The sequence below is a fragment of the Notamacropus eugenii genome, chromosome 2 (assembly GCF_028372415.1).
Source record: "Notamacropus eugenii isolate mMacEug1 chromosome 2, mMacEug1.pri_v2, whole genome shotgun sequence".
NCBI lineage: Eukaryota > Metazoa > Chordata > Mammalia > Diprotodontia > Macropodidae > Notamacropus > Notamacropus eugenii.
In genome coordinates, this window is record NC_092873.1 from 225,511,820 (window position 1) to 225,530,757 (window position 18,938).

Genomic DNA, 18,938 nt, shown 5'->3' on the forward strand with positions numbered 1-18,938 from the left:
ACCACAGCTAAAGTCAGAGGTGGTGATAACCTTGATCTTGCCATCACTCACAATTGTTCCACATTGAACTGTTCGAGAACTCTTAGACTCTTTTATCTGGACATAATCTATTGTCATTCCACCTCTATCTCTGCCTTGTAACTCTAAACCTGATATTTCACTGAAAACAATTGAGGCCATTTACAGAAAGCATCTTGTCCCCTTTTGAATGCAACTCAGCTGTCTCCTGCCATGATTTCCTTCTTCATGCCTGTTTCACATGAAGACATGTACCAAGTGATCCATTCCAAATTCTCCAGCAGATTGCCCTCTGTCTTCCTTACTATTTCACTAATCTTCCATTGTTCCAGATCTACTGTTAAACTGTTTATCTACTGCGTAGAAACATGACAATGTCTTCCCCATCCTCAAAAAAAACAACAACCCAAAACTTCATTTAACCTTTCATTCCTATTGGTTATCCTCCTATATCTCTCTTCCTTTTTTATGGCTAACCTCCTGAGGTCATCTGCAATTGGTGCTTCCACTTCCATTCTTCAGATTTTCTTAATTCTTTTCAGTCTGGCTTCCGACCTCATAATTCAATTTTAAGTGTTCTTTCTGAAGTTACTAATGATTTATTAATTGTCAAAAATAATGACTTCTCAGTTCTCATTCTTCTCAGCCTCTTTGCAGCCTTGACACTGTTGATCACTCTCTTTTTTTTTGATGCTATCTTTTCTTAAGGTTTTTTGATGCTACTGTCTCCTGGTTTTCCTCCTCCTGGCTGACTATTCCTTCCCCATTTCCTTTGTGGCATCTTTATCCTGGTGATGGCTGCTAACATTAAGGTCCATTCTGGATCCTCTTCTCTTCCCCATCTATATTATTTCACTTGGTGGTATCATCAATTCTCATGGATTAAATTATCATCTTTATGCAGATGATTGTCAGATCTACTTGTATAGTCCTAACTCTCTTGACTTCTAGCATTACAACTCCAACTGCTAATTGGGCATTTTGAACTGGATGTCCTGTACACATCTTAAATTCAACTGAACTCATTTCCCCACCCTCACCCCTTTTCTTTCTAATTGTCCTATTATTTTTTTCTATCTAACTTCCCTATTAATATTGAGGGTACCCTCTCCTCCTAGTCACTGATCCTCTCAACTTAAGTTCATCCTTAATTCTTCACTCTGTGCCCCCCACCCCATATCCAATCAGATAGCAAGTCCAGTCATTTCTATCTTCATCACATTTTTTGTATACACTCCCTTCTCTCTTCTGACACTACCACCACCATAGGCCAGACAGACCCTCATCACCTCATGCCTAGACTATTGCATAGGCTACTTGTTAGTCTGCGTGCCACAAGTTTCTCCTGACTCCAGTCTCTCCTCCCCTCAATTACCAGAGTGATCTTCCTAAAGCACACGTCTGACCATATCACCTTCCTGTTCAATTAACTCCATTAGCTCCCTATTACCTCCATTATTAAAGATATAATCCTCTGGCCCCTTCCTAGCTTCCCAGTCTTCTTACAGCTTTCTCCTGGTCATCTGCTCTGTGATCCAGTGATACTGGTTTCCTTGCTGTTCCTTGAACAGAACCAGTATCATTCTGAGCATTTCTTAGTTTTCTTGGCTACTTTCAAGTCTCAGGTAAAATTCCACCATCTACAGGAATTCTTTCCCACTGCTTTTTAATCCTGTTGCTTTCTCTCTGAGATTACCTCCAATTTATCCTCTATGTATTTTGTTTGTACGTAGTTGTTTGCATGTTGTCTCCATTACTAGATAGTGAACTACCAAGCAAGAGCAAGGACTATTTTTGTTTTCCTCTGTATTCCCATTACCTAGCGCAGTGCCTGTCACATAATAAGCACCTAATAAATGCCAATTGATTGGCTGACGGATGACTAATCACATCTCTGATGCTAGGTTACTAGCCCCTGACTCATTACATGTAACCATCACCCCCTCTCCACTCCTCATCATTCAAAACTTAGGTTATCCATTTGTACTACTCCCTCTAAATCATTGCTGCAAATGAAGGTCTATTTTTTGTTTTGGAGAAAATATCAACAGTTACCTCACCTTCTTTCCTTTTCAGTATGTCCCTCATTATCATTCTTTGTGATATTAACATACCTGGATTCTTTTGATGTCTATCTCCATTCCTCCTACCAGCATGGTCACACCCAGGCCCTCAGCCCACCCAAGGTGAGGCCTCATCTCAGGAATCTTGAATAGAGAGAATGCTCTTCATCCCCAGCCACAATCTCCTATCTTCCATCTTTCTGCTTCCCTAGATCAGCAAAAACTGATCTCACTCAAGCTGGATCTTCCAGTTAACCAACTCCTCTCTTTTTTAACTAGTTTATTTAATTCCCCCTGGCTACACCAGACTCCAATTCAGCCCATTGATATCCTTATTTACCACAGCAATGAACTCTCATACCTTGTCACCTTTGATCTTGTAAGTTGTGCCAATTCCCATTAGCACCAGCAATCATCTTTTTAATTTGATCCCTCTTTTTGAATTGCTTTGTTGTTGTTCAGTTGTTTTTAGTCATGTCTGAGTCTTTGTCACCCCAGCTGGGTTTTCTTGGCAAAGTGGTTTTCTTTCTACAGCTCATTTTATATATAAGGAAACTGAGGCAAACAGGGTTAAGCAATCACACAGCTAGTCAGTGTCTCAGACTAGATTTAAACTCAGCAAGATGAGACTTTCTGATTCCAGTCTGGCATATTATCCACTGTGCCACCTAACTGCCTTTTAGACTGCAGAGTATAGGTATTGGAAAATGTTAAATTATTAACAAGGTCACATGTTCAATGCTCCCAGCTACTAAGCATTTTTTCTAAAGATTATTTGATAGAATTCATAGGGGCAGCCTAGATTGGACTTAATAGAACTTTCATTGTCTCCTCTCATTTTGCTGTATAATATGTATAGATTTTGCAGGAGCATAAGGTAAAATCCCAGAACAGTACAGTTACCCTTAGTACCTCCCACTCAGCATGAGGAAAGGCCCGGGACCAAATACATGGGCCCAAGAGTCTGGAAAAAGCCATGACTCCTAGACTACCAGCCCTGTGACTAGCTCTGTCCCTTGTGATCATCATGAAGGGAAACCATCCTTATGAAGGGGTCCATCAAGCTATTCACCACCAACACCCACCACTTACTGACCAATGGCCAACTGTCAACAGCCCTCCCAAGAGGCCCTGGAAATACCTATACCCACCAGATCAGTCCTACTTTTTGCTTTGCCCTTACAGCAATAGTCTAGGGAATCAACACTTGTGGAGATGTGACCTGGCAACTTCTTCTGCAGGTGCTGCACCCTCTACTTTATCCACATCCATGATTACTGGTAATCCTGAAAAGGAAGTTCTCCCCACCAAAGACCTTGGCATTGTCAAATGAGTCAACATCAAGAGTGGATATGGTTTTATTCATGTAAGTTACATTAAAGATGCATTACTGATGGGGTGAAAGGACCTGGAACCCTAAAAGGAAAAGACCATGTCTTGGAAAGCAATCCGGTCCTTGAATTTTCCCACACATTTCAGCAGCCCAGATCACTGGCCTCTCACCCAAGACATCTGGCCCACTCCAGCCCACCTAGATACTTGACAGTCCGTTCACAGTTGCTCTTGATCTGCCCCAGACTACTTAATACTCCTTTCATTATTGCACCTGGCCCACTCCAGACTATTTACCACTCATCCAGATCTTTTCACTGTCCGTTTTTTGTATATAAGCATATTCATTAGGAATCTAGCCTGCTCCACTGGCATTACAATAGACCTTGCCACTTTAACTGGAAGAAAGTTTGAATTTGTGAATTCTTTCCAGGTAGATGCTGCCCTGTACTCTGACATTTCAGAGTTCCCAGCAACCCCAAACAGAATCATTTTCATCTGCTTTGTTATGTTGCTCCCTAAGGATCAAGGAACATTTTGATCTGACTTGTACCTGAAACTTCTTATATGTGTTGTCTCCTTCTATTAGAATGTGAACTTGAGAAGAGAGACAGTTTTACTTTTCTATTTGTGTTTCTAAGGAGGCAGCTAGGTGGCAAAGTGGATAGAATGCTGGGCCTGGAGTCAAGAAGACTCATCTTCTTGAGTTCAAATCTGACCTCAGACATTTATTAGCTTTATGATCCTGGGCAAGTCACTTAACCCTGTTGGCTTCAGTTTCCTTAACATTAAAATGAGCTGGAGAAGGAAATAGCAAATCACTCCAGGTGATCTGTCAAGAAAATTTCTATTGGGTCATGAAGAGTTGAAAACGACTGAAATGAGCTTTGTACATAGTAAGTTCTTAATAAATTTTTTTCATTAATGTTTTCCTTCATTCATTCTAGCCATGCTGATCCACCAGACTCCAAGACTCCTCTTTTCTGTATTCACCCTCACAGTACGCTTTTTCGTAACTGTGCAAGGGTACTTTGAACCTATACCATTTCCCTCTCTGCTATTTGGCTTCACCACCTAACTGTCCTAACAGAAGTGTCAGTGCAATTAGATTCCACTAGTCAGCATCTGCCCATTGCCCCCTGCCCCAGATATCAATTCTGTTCTCTTCTGCCTATCTGAAACTTCATTTCCCCAAAGTTTTTCCATCTGTGTCAGAAACTGGAATTTAAAGATCTTATCCACCATGGTTTTTCCCCTCCCCCCCACCTCACTCTGCAATGTAAGATCTTTTAAACTGTCTTCAGGATGTAAACAATGCTCCTCAACTCTAATCAATCTCTGGACCTCATTTTGGTACTTTATAGCACCTCCTCTCAAGAGACTCAGGGACTGGGCTCATGCTGGTATGATGAAATTATGAAAGAGAATGCAGATCCATCTCTGAGTCCCCTCTAAGCAGGGGGTTTCCATCAATGCAAAAGAACTTCTCCTTGTACCATCAGGTCAAAACATAGATCTGACTGGGTCTATCCCTTGGTAGTGTACTTTCCAAGGATGTACACATTGACAATGAGGTTGATGGCCGCATTGCCAGAGCTAGCTCAGTGTTTGGGAGGCTCCTAAGAAAAGTTTGTGACAGAAGAGGTATTAGACTGACTACCAAACTGAAGGTCTACTGACCTCATTGTTTCATGCTTGTGAAACATGGACAGTCTACCAGTGCCATGCCAGGAAACTGAATCACTTCCATTTGAACTGTCTTAGGAAGATTCTGGGGATCATCTGGCAAGATAAGATACCAGACATTGAAGTCCTTGCTCTAATTGAACTGCCAAGCATTCAAACTATGCTTCAGAGAGCACAACTCTGATGGACTGGCCATGTTGTTTGAATGCAAAATATATGCTTGCCAAAAAGGCTATTTTTATGGAGAACTTACATGAGGCAGGCAATCACATGGTGACCAGAAGAAGTGATACAAGGACACTCTCAAGGTCTCTCTCAAGAACTTTGGATTTGACTGTGCAACATGGGAGACACTGGCACAGGACTGCTCAGCATGATGTGCCCACATCAGAAAGGGTGCTGTGTTCTTTGAGTAAAGCAGAATTGAGACAACACAAAGTAAACACAGGATACCCAGATTTGGAGTATCCACCCCAAATATTCACATGGACTATCTGTGCCCAACCTGTGGCAGAGCATTCTGAGCTTGGATTGGTCTGATCAGCCACAGTTGGACACACTGAAACTTCACTTCATCATGGTGATGTCATTTTGGTCCTATTTGAAGACGAAGAACAACAACCAATCCTGGAGAAGTAAAATCTAAGTCTTTTTTCATACTGTATGGGATAAAAAGACCCTTACTCAAAATTTTAAATAAATGAAGAGGCTTCTCAATAAGAACAGAAAAATGATTTATTACAATTCTCTTGAGAAAGAGATGTCCCTCCACCAGGTCGGGGAATCTGATGGTAGGAGGCAACTTACAGAAACTGAAGCACAATTTTTATACCCTAATGCAGAAAATCCCACTTCCCCACTATCCCACCTCTCCATTGACTGGGAGGTGGGCTCACAATCTAAGCGTGGAAAAACTAGACAAACCCTGGAAAATCTTCATCTATTCTAACACAATTACCTCATTTAATACCTAACTTAACTGTTGATGTGACTTTAGAAAAGAGGGGAGGGGGTGAAGGGGGAACTAGTAATGTTGATGTGGCAACAGTACAACAAACAAAGGGGAGATCTGAGTAACTTCCAAGTTTCGGTTACAGCCCACAGCACTTTCACAAAGAAAGCTGGTAGCTGGTAAGGGGGGGAGGCAACTGACCGTCCACAGACCCTGGATACCTGAAACTCAGGTATCCAGGCAGAGAGGCCTTATGGAAAGGAAAGGATGTTTTATTTAGAAAATTCAATATTCCCCGTATTTTTATAATGAAAAGTCTTCACAATCTCCTCATCTCACTCATCTCATCTCACACAGTCCTTCCCAAATGTTCCTTATTCCTATTTGTGTTCTTTCTTCTCTGGCAGCTATTTTCCTTCAGTAATGTGACAATGTGTCTTCCATCTCTCTGTTCCAGAGACTTTAAAAACTCCTTAGTCGCAACTACTTCCAAAGTGGGTGTTGCTTGTGGTTTTATTTATTATATGCTTCCTAATCTTGACATCTTTGATAACTTCCCATGTTAGTCTTACTTCTGGGTAGAGTAATTTTTTGCTATAAGCCTGAAATACTGCTTCTGCGTATCAGTGAAGGGGGCTATTGCTTTTTTGTCATCCATGTATCACTAAGATGGTAATTATTAGTATTCCACCAAGGCTCACTCCTCCATTCCTCTCTTTTCCATTCACATGGACTCACTATCAATTCTAAATCCCCTATTGATCCAGCCAGGCCTTTTACCTAAGCTCCTATTACATGTCCTCCAGGGACCTCCAACTACCACCAGTACATGCTAGCACAGAAGCATGTCAAAATTATCATGTTCAAAAAGAAAGCTATCTTTCCCCTACAAATAAAGTTCCCTCCCAACTTCTCTTTCTCTCTCAGTGACATTATCCTTCCTTTAGTCACCCATTTTTGATTTATCTTTCCTTAATAATAATTCACATTGATATATCACTTTAAGGTTTGCAAAACATTTTCCTTACTACATCACATACAAAAAACTAAGGCTAAGCATTATTATCCCCTTTTTGCAGATGAGGAAACTAAATCACTGGGGGTGGGAGGGGGCAGATTAAACATCTCATCTACATTCACATAGCTGTTACATGTTTGAGGTAGTATACAAAATTAGGTCTCTTGACTCTTAAGTCTAGAGCTTTTTCTTTCATGTCATGTTGCCTTGTGTCTTATCCCCTATAGTCAGCCAGTCACCATGTCCTTTCAATTCTTCCTCTGACATGTTTCTTGGATGTGTCTCTTCCTCCCTATTGCTGTTGCTCATCACTGTTCATGTATGACTCAGATGTCAAGCCATTGATATTTGGATGACTGCAATATCCTTTTAATTGGCTTCCTGGCCTCATTCTCTCACCCTTCAAAATCATCCTGCACAACATACCCCCAAAACATTATTTTATCTCTGATCTTAGATATCTATAATAATTTCTTATAACCTTTTACATCAAGCTTGAATTCTCTATTTGACTTTCTCTTTTAAAAATATGTTGTGTTGATGCCTTGTTTTTATATCACAATCATTTGTAGATATGCCCCACCACCATTTTACTTCTACTGTAATAAAGAAAACAATTAAGTAAAACCAATCAACTATACCAGGGGTGGGGAACCTGTGGCCTTGAGGCCACATGTGGCCCTCTAGCTCCTCAGGTATGGCCTTTTGAATCCAAACTTCACAGAACAAAACACCTGGCCTCAAGGCTGCAGGTGTGCCACCCCTAAACTACACCACACTGCTGTGATTTCATTACATGGTGACCCCAGTAAATGAAATACTCTCTACCCATACATGATTCCCAACCTCTCCAGCAAAAAGAGGTTCTAATTATCTTTCAAGAACCTGTATGATTGGATCCAACTTTATTCCTAACTACTTTTAGTTAGTAGATAGAAAACCCCTATTTCAATTAGACTGACTTTTTTCCCTGCCTCATAAATAAACCATAGTTTTTCTCATTTGTATGCCTTTATTAATTTTGTCCTCTTTGTCTATCCTTTATCCTCCCTCCCCTATCTAAATCTCATTCATTCTTTAAGGTTCACTTTAATTTATTCCATTTCCATGAAGCCTTTCTTGATTATGCAAGCCTACGATGATCTCCCACTTTGCTCTTATAGCACCTAACTCCCACAATCACTAGCAAGTTGGTTTCCTAGTGGGTGGCTGACTACTTCTCCCCTTAGGGTTTCACAGGGTAACTCTAAGAGGCTGGGGATGGTTTTCTAGTACTGTTGCTCATGAGCCAAAATTTGGTATGCTGTTGGTTTCCAGACAGAATTAATTGGTTTTTTTAAAGGAATGAACTAAAATGGTTTAGTAAGAACAGTTGGTATAAATATATCAAAACCTAGGACACATTCTCTCACAAGGACATAAAAAGTCCAGAGAAAGTGAGCTTGAACCTACTGTATTTTAGAATTGAGGATATGGAACATAAAATATAGTATAAAAATGAAAACATAAAAATACTCAATATGTTAAAAAAAACCAATAAATTCCTTATTGTGGTTAATTTTTTGAGAGAGACTAATGGGTCACAGAAAGAGAAATACTGGAGAAGAAAGGAAAAGAAGTGCTTTGGGGACACATAGAGCATTCCCAGAGCTTTTTTGTCTGATTCTAGCCAACCACATGTTCTAGCTCACTCTAAGCATTTTGAGTATGATAACACAATCCTCTTGTTGGATACTGAGCAGGAATATCTTTTAAAAGAGATTGATCTACACTTAACTGACCCTTTATCTTCTCTGTTAGCTTCTCACCAGAAGGTGGATATGGAGATTTTCTGCTCTCTTCCATCTTAGCCATATAATGTATGTGAGAGGGTAGGAAGGACTCAATGAGGTTTACCTGAACTGGGTCTCTGGCTGCCTTTTTCATTCTTCTATTTATTTGTTTGCTTGTTCGTTCATTTATTCCTTTTTGAGATTTATTTATCTATTTATTTATTTATAGCTTTTACAAAGAAATATTTCCCAACAAGGTAGAGCACGCGCAGAAGTACAAATATTCCCCCAAACTATTATACTCTCTCCCTTTACCATCTTGTTCCCTGTGGAAAGTGGGCTCAAATTTTAAGAAGTTGCTACAATTGTTCACCCCACCAACTTCACTTCCAAATGTGGAATAGTAGATGGATGAGTTATTATCACTCCCTTGCATATGCCTTCCATCCACTTCTATGCTATGTTGAACAGGTCTTTAGGGATTTTGTTCCTTAACAAATTTGGCCTAGAATTAACTTCATCTTCTATACCTCTAGGGGCTCACTATTCAGACTTTTCAAAGTTTAGAAGGTCCCAGACTAATAAAATACTCTTAAGAGCAGGCAGAACACATACAGAGGGAGAAAAAAGAAACTTGTGTTCATAGCCTTGTGGGACTATGCTGGGATATTAAGACCTGAGACCTCTTTCCCCACCCATAAACTTATGGAACATCTTCCCTTGATCACAGCCAGAGAGGAAAGAGATTTCATTACCTTTTCTGTTTTGCCTCAGCATAGGTGATCAACAGTATTCTTAAGATAGACATACTTGGTTTTGGAGATAAACTCATAAATTCAAAAAGTTGGGGATCCTGGGTCCATGGGGGAGAGCTATCTGGATCAGGCAATAAAATTGAAATGCTCTTGTTGCTAGTCTTTGGCTAGATTGTGAGAAATGGGAAATGAAACATTGTCTGATCTCTCCCCCCCACTCTCATCCCTACTACATGCTTTGCCTACTTTCTTATATTTGTTCATCTGACAGTTATAGAGGAAAGACAAAAAGTATAGACGGAGAGGAAGATAACAAGAGGATAGCAAGAGATAAATGGGAAAAGACAATACTCTTAGGAAGGGGACACATACACAGTGACAAAAACAGATAGGTACACACAGACGTAAGAGGGTGGGGAGTCTGAGGAGAGAGAAAAGGGAGAGATCAGAAGAAAGGGAACATAAAGAACAAGAAGGAAGAGAAAAACCCAAACTGAGTAAGAGGAAAATGTCAAATGTCACTCTCTTACAATAGTCCTAACCTCTGTCATAGGATGGATGTCACCTGACTTAATTCTTAACATTTTTTTTAATGTCACATACCCCTTTATTTGAAATCTATGGACCTTTTTGAAAAATAATGTTTTTAAATTTAAAAAAAAAGGATTACAAAAGAAACCAATTATATTGAGTTATTAAACATATATAAATATGTTAAATATGTAATGTAGAGTGTGTGTGTGTGTGTGTGTGTGTGTGTGTGTGTGTGTGTGTGTGTGTGTAACTGAGGTAGCTAGGTGGTTCAGTGGATAGAATGCTTGCGCTGGAGTCAAGAAGACTTGAATTCAAATTTGGTCTCAGACACTACTAACTGTGAGGCCCTGAGCAAGTCACTTAAACTTTGTTTGCCTTAATCCTTTGAAGAAGGAAATGGCAAACCATTCCAGTATCTTTGCCAAGAAAGTCCCATGGACGGTATTGATGTGCTATGATTCATGGGGCACAAAGAGTTGGACAGAACTAAACAACATGAACATGCACGCACACCCCCCCCCCCCCCCCCCCCCCCCGACAATTTAAGAGAAAACACTAGAGATACTTTTTAGAGGTTCTTAACTTAGGGTCAATGAACTTATATATGTGTGTATGCTTCATTTTTTTTCCTCTCTTAAATTAGATTAATGCAATAGCTCAATATAATCTTTTTCTATAACCAGGGCCTTAAAATATAGCTTTTTTTTCCCTTTCAGGAGGCATTAAGGTGAATGCCTTAGTCTAAAGTGAATAGCTTTTGTCATGTTTTACAATTCACCTGGGCTGTGGGCAATAAAGTAAGTCATCTCATTTGAAATTCTGATGAGCTCTCCAGCCCTACACTGGGAAATAACTTGTCAACTTCAAAATTAGTTTTTTAAATAAAGATTTATTTAGCCTTGAAAGCTTATGGTTTTTCCTGTACATAAAGAAATAACCTAAGTTTTAGAAATTGATTTTGAAACCTCCTCGATGTCAACAAATTTATTAGTCATGTCTAAAAAGTCTCTTTGATATGCAAAGCGCATCCGCTTGTATTGCCTTTGTTGTTTTTGGAGATATTAGAATTATATCAACCAATATGCCTGAGAGATTACATTAGAAATAGAATTATTTTTCCACATAAGATTAGGAATAAAGAGATCAATCAGTTTTCAGAGCCTTCAGAAGAAAGCAATATGCTATAAGGGAAAGGGCCCTGACTGAAATCAATAGATTTCAGTTCAAATCTCCCCTCTGTACTTGCTACCTGTGTCAGGGGAGAAACGTCAAAAAACTAGCTTTGTTGTCAGCCACTCTCAAATGCTGCCAACTAGATTAACATGTAATTGGAAATTTTAAACAAAAACATAAAAATACACTAGAACACAAATAAGGTTAAATATATGGTTTTCTAAGTCAATGTGCTGCCTGCAGTCTGCATTGTTGGAGGAGCATTTTCTCATGGGAAGTTCCTATCCGTGCACTCACAGGTCTTAATTGTATATGTATAGGCATATGTGTATGTGTATATGTATATGTATGCATATTTGTCTAATAATATGCATAGGAACTGGACATGTGATTTAACTGATATGAGGAAGTTCCAGGTAAAGAAATTCCTCCTATCTATACAGACTGAAACTATTTTGTAACATATAGTTTTAGAGAGTTACTTAGAACACTGAGTGGTCATTTGTGTATAAATGTGATTTTATCTATGGTGACTTCAAACAATTTTTACTTTTGCTTTATCTGATTTGGAGGACTCAACTAAAGCATCGCACATTTTGTTCCCTCTCTTTAACATTGCTTGCTGTAATATTTCTTTCTCTATGGTACTAATTCTTAGATTTTGTTGTTTAATCTATTCTGCAATTCTTTTCTGTTTATTGACAAGTTTTGTCCATTCAAGTCAAATGAATGAGCATCTGTTAAGCACCTTCTATGTGCCAGCCACTGTATTTAAGGTTATAATTATTCCTTGTTTTACCTTCCATCAGATTCCATTATAATACCTTTATATACAGCACCAGTATAACTTGTAACTTGTTTTACTTGAAATAATACACTGTTGCACTAAAAAATATCTCCTTTTACTGCTCAGCTCATATCTAGATTCTTATAAAAAATAAAAAATCCCTGAATGTTTACCTTAAAAAATCCAATTCTTCTATATATCACCAATAAAACCCTGCAAGAAGAGATAGTAAGAGATACCCCATTTAAAATAACTGTAGACAGTATAAAATACCTGGGAGTATACCTACCAAAACAAACCCAGGAACTACATAAACATAATTATAAAACACTTTTTATGCAAAGTAAGATTTAAATAATTGGAGAAATATTAATTGTTCATGGATAGGCAAAGCTAATCTAATAAAAATGACAATTTTGCCTAAGCTTTTTCTTGAATGACATCCCAGTTAAATGACCAAAAAAGTATTTTACTGAGTTAGAAAAAATAATACCAAAATTCAGTTGGAAGAGCAAAAGGTCAAGAATATCAAAGGTATTAATGAAAAAAAAATAAAGAGGCTTGGCAGTACCAGATCTTAAATAATATTATTTGGCAGTAATTATCAAAATAAGCTGGTACTGGCTAAGAAATAGAAAGGTAGATCAGTGAAACAGAGGAGACATACAGTAGCAAATGATTATAGTAATCTTGTGTTTGACAAATGTAAAGTTTTAAGCTTTTGGGATAAGAATTCATTATTTGGTAAAAAAAAAAATTTATTGGGAAAGCTGGAAAGCAGTCTGGCAGAAAATGGACATAGACCAATATCTTACACCATTTACCAAGATAAGGTCAAAATGGATACATTACCTAGATATAAAGGGAGATACCACAAGAAAATTAGAAGAACAATGAACATATTACATATTAGACTTATGAACAGAGAATAATTTTTGAATAAATAAGAGATGGAAAGCATTATAAGATATAAAATGGATAATTTTCATTACATTAAATTAAAAATATTTTGTACAAATAAATCCAATGTAGCCAAGATTAGAAGGAAAACAGAAAATTTGGGGAAAATTTTTGTAGACAGTTTCTCAGATATAGGTCTCATATCTCATATACATAAAGAATTCTGTCAAATTTATAAAAATATGAATCAATCCCCAATTGATAAGTGATCAAAGGATATGAAGATAGTTTTTTGATGAAGAAACCAAAACTACATATAGTCATGTTAAAATGCTCTTGATTAGAGAAATTGATTGGAGAAATTGTTTAGAGAAATGGTAAATTAAAACAAGTTTGCGATATCATCTTATACCTATCAGACTGGCTAAAATGATAGAATGAAAAAGTGATAAATGTTTCAGGGAATGGGGAAAAATTGGGACACTAATTTACTGTTGGGGGGACTGCAAAGTGATCCAACCATTTTGGAGAATAGTCTTGAATTATGACCAAAGAGTTATAAAACTGTGTATACCTTTTGACCATTAACAATAGAATTACCACTATTAAATCTGTTTTTCCAGATGATTAGGGAAAAAGGAAAAGAACTCATATGTTCTAAAATATTTGTAGCAGCTCTTTTTGTGATGGCAAAAACTAGAAATTTAAATTGGGGAATGGCTAAATAAGTTGTGATATAAGATTATGATGGAATACTACTGTGCTATAAGAAATGATTAGTTTTTTTTTAAGAAAAAGATGTAAAGACATATGAAATCATGAAGAGTGAAATTAGCAAAACCAATAGAATGTTGTATGCAGTAACAGCAACATTGCTCTAAGAACTACTTTGAATGACTAAGTCATTTTGAATATCATAAATACTCAGATCAACAAAAGGAAGATGCTATCCACATCCAGAGGAAAAAAAACTGATAAGTAGAAATATGCATGTTATGGTTTTACATATATACACACTTTTCTGTCTAATGGTAGCCTTCTCTGTGGCAGGATGGGAAGGGAGGGAGAAAAAAGAAATAAAGAGTGCACAGCAGAGAACTAAAGAAAACTTTGAAGGAAGCACAGAAAAGCAGGGGAGCTTTGAAAATGTTACATAATATTTATTACACAGAGTTTTTTTTTTAAAGCAAACTGTGAAATGGAAATTCATGACTTTCTATTGAATCTTCTTTTTATGTTTGTCCTGTGTACATGGGAAAAATTTTTTTGTCTTTTTGCATTTAAGTTTGAAATGAATGATTTTTATAAAATCCAACCTAGTTCTCTCTCTCTCTCTCTCTCTCTCTCTCTCTCTCTCTCTCTCTCTCTCTCTCTCTCTCTCTCTCTCTCTCTCTCTAATTGGAGAAAAATAATAACAGTCACGGTCACACATGTACAATGCTCCCACCAATGCAGCCCAAATCCACAACATTTGATTCTATTTTTACTAATAAGATTTTTAAGCACTTCTTATTTCTGTGTTTTAAAAATACTATATACTGTGTCATAGTATTAAACTACATACCATATTATATTAAGAGCATATAGTTCAGGATCCAAACTCTTTCTCTATCCTCTTAGCTCTTTTTTTTCTTTTTTTGAAAATAGCTTACATCTATGGTGCTTTTATTCCAAGAAATATTAATTTACTATTTCTCATTTTCGTCCTCCTTTCTCTTGGCAGCTTCTATCTAATATGGATTTATGGGGTTAGCTCATAGATATTCTCTCTTTGTTCCCCCAGTGACCCTCAGATAAAGTGAAATTTGTAAGAGATAACAGTCTTGTTTCCTCATTGAAAAAATATAAACTGAGTGTCACTTAGCATGTATTGAGCTAATTATTTAGGTGCCAGTTTGCATTGGTTAAGGGAGTTTCTTCACTGAAAGTTACATATACCAATGAAATCATAAGTGTAAATCCTTACTTCCTCTCACCTAGAAACTTATTTACCTTTTATAAGTTTCTTTTTCTTCTTTAATTCACATTTTAAAAAATGAGTCATTTTTTATTTTTCTCTTCAAGAATAATTGAAAATTAGTGAGTTTCTTGAAGTGTCATCTTTTTTAGTAGAGAAGCATACTCAGCTTTGTAGGATATTATTTTTTCTGGCTACAAACTAATTTTCCTTACTTTAGAGAACATAATATTCCGGCCTTTTTTCATTTATAGTTCAATATAGTTATTGATGTGTGATACACAGGATTTTTTTTGTGTGACTTGCATAGGGTCACAGAACTAGTAAGTGTCCAAGACTGGATTTGAATTTGAATCTTCCCAAATCCAGGTTTTACACTCTATTCATTGTGCTACATAGTTTCTCATTGTAACCCCATAGTAGTTACTCATTATATTAATGAATAAATAAATAACACATTTTCTATTTGTTTTAGTCTTTCCTTTGGCATTTATGTGAAGATTTCTTGTGATGACCTCCTGGCTTTCCTTTCTTCTCTTTATTTTGCCCCTTTTCTTTTATATTATTTGGCCCATTTATTGCTGTTTTGAGGGGACGAAGGTCTAAAACATGATGCTAGGCGGCACAATGGATAAAGCACTGGCCCTAGAGTGAAGAGGACCTCAGTTTGAATCCATCCTCAGATACGTCCTAGCTGGGTGATCCTGGGCAAGTCATTTAACCCCAATTGCCTTAAAAAAAACAACAAAGTCATGGTCAGTCACTAAATCATCTTGTTGAAGTCCCTCCTCACCTTGAATTTTTTTCCCATTTTTCTCTGAATTAAATGAGATAATATTGGCAAAGAACTTAGTACAGTGTCAGGCACATAGTAGGTACTTAATAAATGCTTGTTCACTCCCTTCTCCCCATTTCATAGTCCTAGAATTTTCAAGGAACCCCAGAGTTTGGCCTGGACTTCAGAGATCATTTTATCCAAATCTCAAATTTAATAGATGATGAAACTATTTTCTCACGCTTTAGCACCTCCTGTCAGGAAGAAAGGAAAAATTTATTAGTCTCTAAAATCTTAATGTAAAATAAAATTATCACCCTTCTGAGGAGTATTTGTATTTTTAAAAAGAACAGCAAGTAACAATTCCTAGTCATAGACTTTTTAAATACTTTGGTATCTGTGACACTTTTTTTGGACAACCCTCAGGTTCTACCACATGGTTAAACATCTAGTTCATCTGCTTCTAAGGACTGCACTGGTTATAGTAAATGCCTAAGGACATAATACATGTGGGGAGGAATTAAGAGCTGAGGTTGCTGCCATAGTAGCATTTCCTTATGTTTTAATTCCACATTTACTAAGCAATAAATAATAATTAATTAGCAATATAATAACATTATATGTAATATATATGCATATATGATGTTATATATAATATTAACATAGTTATTATTTGAGCAATAATTAAGCAATAAATAATTATATTACTAGATGCTAGAGATACAAAGATTAAATGAAAAACCCCTGCCTTCAAGGGTCTTATATTCTCCTGGGAAGGAGGAAGGGAGAAATGTAACAGGCATAGAGTAAAGCATTAAAAAATACACAGGGAATGATGAAGCACAAAAGAGAAGTCTGACAAACTTTCCTAGGAATGTTTGAGGAGAGACAATACAAAGTTGGAAAAATTAAAGAAGAGTACATGAGAGATGTGGTCCCTGAGCTGAGTATTACATCAGGCTGTGTGAAATTTAGTCTGGATCTGACCAGTTTTTTAATGACTTTTCCCACGCATCCATCCAAACCTATCTGAAGCCACTGAACTCTCATCTATAGATTAAATTCTGCTACAGGATGTGAAGTCAGGAGGGCTGGGTTCAAATTCCACCTCAAATACTAGTTATATGATCCTGGGCAAGTTACTTAACCTCTCTCAGTCTCAGTTTTGTCATTTATAAAATAAGAGAGCATCTAAGGTCTTTTCCACTTCCAAATCTATGATCTATTGATCAGACCTATGAGAAGAAATGGCTATTACTGGGGTGATACAATTGACTCCAAGGCTAAGAACTCATGAGAAATTATCTGAATATTTGACACTCTCAGAGAACAGTTTTTCTATGCATCATGTGTACTAACTCCCACTGTGGGACTCTGGGGAGAGAGTTAAATGGGTATACATGATAGGTTTCAAGGGACACAAGCAAATGAGAGGCAATGAGACAAAAGGTAGGATTGGGCCCCTTGAGTTTGAGTTACATATCATTTAATAACTAGAGAGGTATTTATTGGTCTTTGTTGTACCAATGTGGTAAAAACAATATCACCTAAATTAATGTATATATTTGGCAAGGAACTACTTTGTAGAACCAGACAAAATAATAACAAAATTCATTGGAGAAATAAAAAGGAAAGAATATCAATGGAAATAAGAAATTACAAACAAAAGTGGTTTAGCATTTCTAGAATTGAAACTATATTATAAATCACTAGTTATTGAAATGATTTGGTACTAATTTAAGAAACAGAAGTTATTGAATGTTGTAGTGTAATGTTTGATAAACACAAGAATATAAATTATTGGGGAAAAGCCTCCCTTTTAAATAGAAATTCCTAGAGATAATGTGAAGCTGTTTGGTAAAAATGAAATTTAGGCTAACATCTCATACCATATACTTCAATAAATTCAAAATCAATAAACAATCTAAATATAAAAGTTAATATTATAAAAAAAATTATAAGAGAATGAGAGGACATACTTTTCAAAGCTATAGTTAAGGGGAGAATTCTAAACCAAATGGGAGATTGAAGAAATAAAAAGAAACAAAATAGAAAATTTCTATCACATAAAATTTAACAGCTTTTTGCACAAATAAAATCAACTAGGGGAGAGTAAGAAGAGAAATTGTACAATGGGAAAGATGATAAAAATCTTATATTCAGGTTGTATAAGAAGGTGCAAGACATGGCTAGAGAACTGGACTTGCCTGTGACACATATTGGCTATATTACCTTGAGCAAGTCACTTAGTCTCTTAGTGCTCTAGGCAACTCTCTAAGGCTACAGGGAATATACATATACTTGATATCTCATGGATATGTGCATTCTCTGCAATAAATTGCCTATCTGATGGAAACTTTGTGCATATCTTCCATAAATCAGCCATAAGGGATCCATCCACTCAGTGTCTTAGGGGCCTTCTCATTCTCTCAACATTATGCTGCAGCACATGACACCAATAGTGAGCAGTTCTTTTATTATGACTCTCTACTGCTATGTGATTGGACCATCTTTTTTCCTAGTTATGTAATTCTCTCATCACATCTGTTGAACTGCTTCTCCCATATAATTGCTTACTTGTCAGGTGCTGAAGTCCAGGTACATCAACAAAGTGCCTATCCATTGTTCTTTGAATGATCCTTAATGTGAGTTGTCTGGAGATTATGATTCCCACAACATGACAAGAAGAATATTGGTGTTTTTAAAAGACTCCTTCTTAATAGGAAAACAGTATGACAGAAACTAGGCATAGACCAACATCTTACACCATATATCAAGAAAAGGTCAAAATGAGTATCTGATTTAGAAATAAAGGGTAAGCAAATTAGGAGACCAAGGAATAGTTTATGTGTCAGATCTATGGAGAAGGGAAGAATTTATGACCAAACAAGAGATAGAGAATATTATGAAATGCAAAATGGATAATTTTGATTACATTAATTTAAAAAGATTTCACACAAACAAAAACAATGCAAACAAGATTAGAAGGGAAGCAGAAATCTGGGAAACAATTTTTACAGCCAATGTCTCTGATAAAGGCTTCATTTCTAAAATATATAGTGAATTAAGTCAAATCTATAAGAATACAAGTCATTCTCCAATTGATAAATGGTCAAAGGATATGAACAAGCATTTTTCAGATGAAGAAATTAAAGCTATCTGTATTATGAAAAAATGCTCTAAATTACCATTGATTAGAGAAATACAAATTGAAAC

The 18,938-nt window shown here is 36.7% G+C and overlaps 2 protein-coding genes across 2 annotated transcripts in view; one reads left to right on the top strand and one right to left on the bottom strand.

Moving 5' to 3' along the window:
• REPS1 (RALBP1 associated Eps domain containing 1) overlaps positions 1–2,496 on the bottom strand; it is a 107,472-nt gene extending 104,976 nt beyond the window's left edge. The window contains exon 1 of the mRNA XM_072643462.1: positions 2,443–2,496. Coding sequence (XP_072499563.1) covers positions 2,443–2,481 — 39 coding nt within the window. The 5' untranslated portion in view covers positions 2,482–2,496. The remainder of the gene's footprint in view (positions 1–2,442) is intronic.
• Positions 1–18,938, top strand: part of ABRACL (ABRA C-terminal like) — a 97,666-nt gene that overhangs the window by 13,343 nt on the left and 65,385 nt on the right. The window lies entirely within an intron of this gene.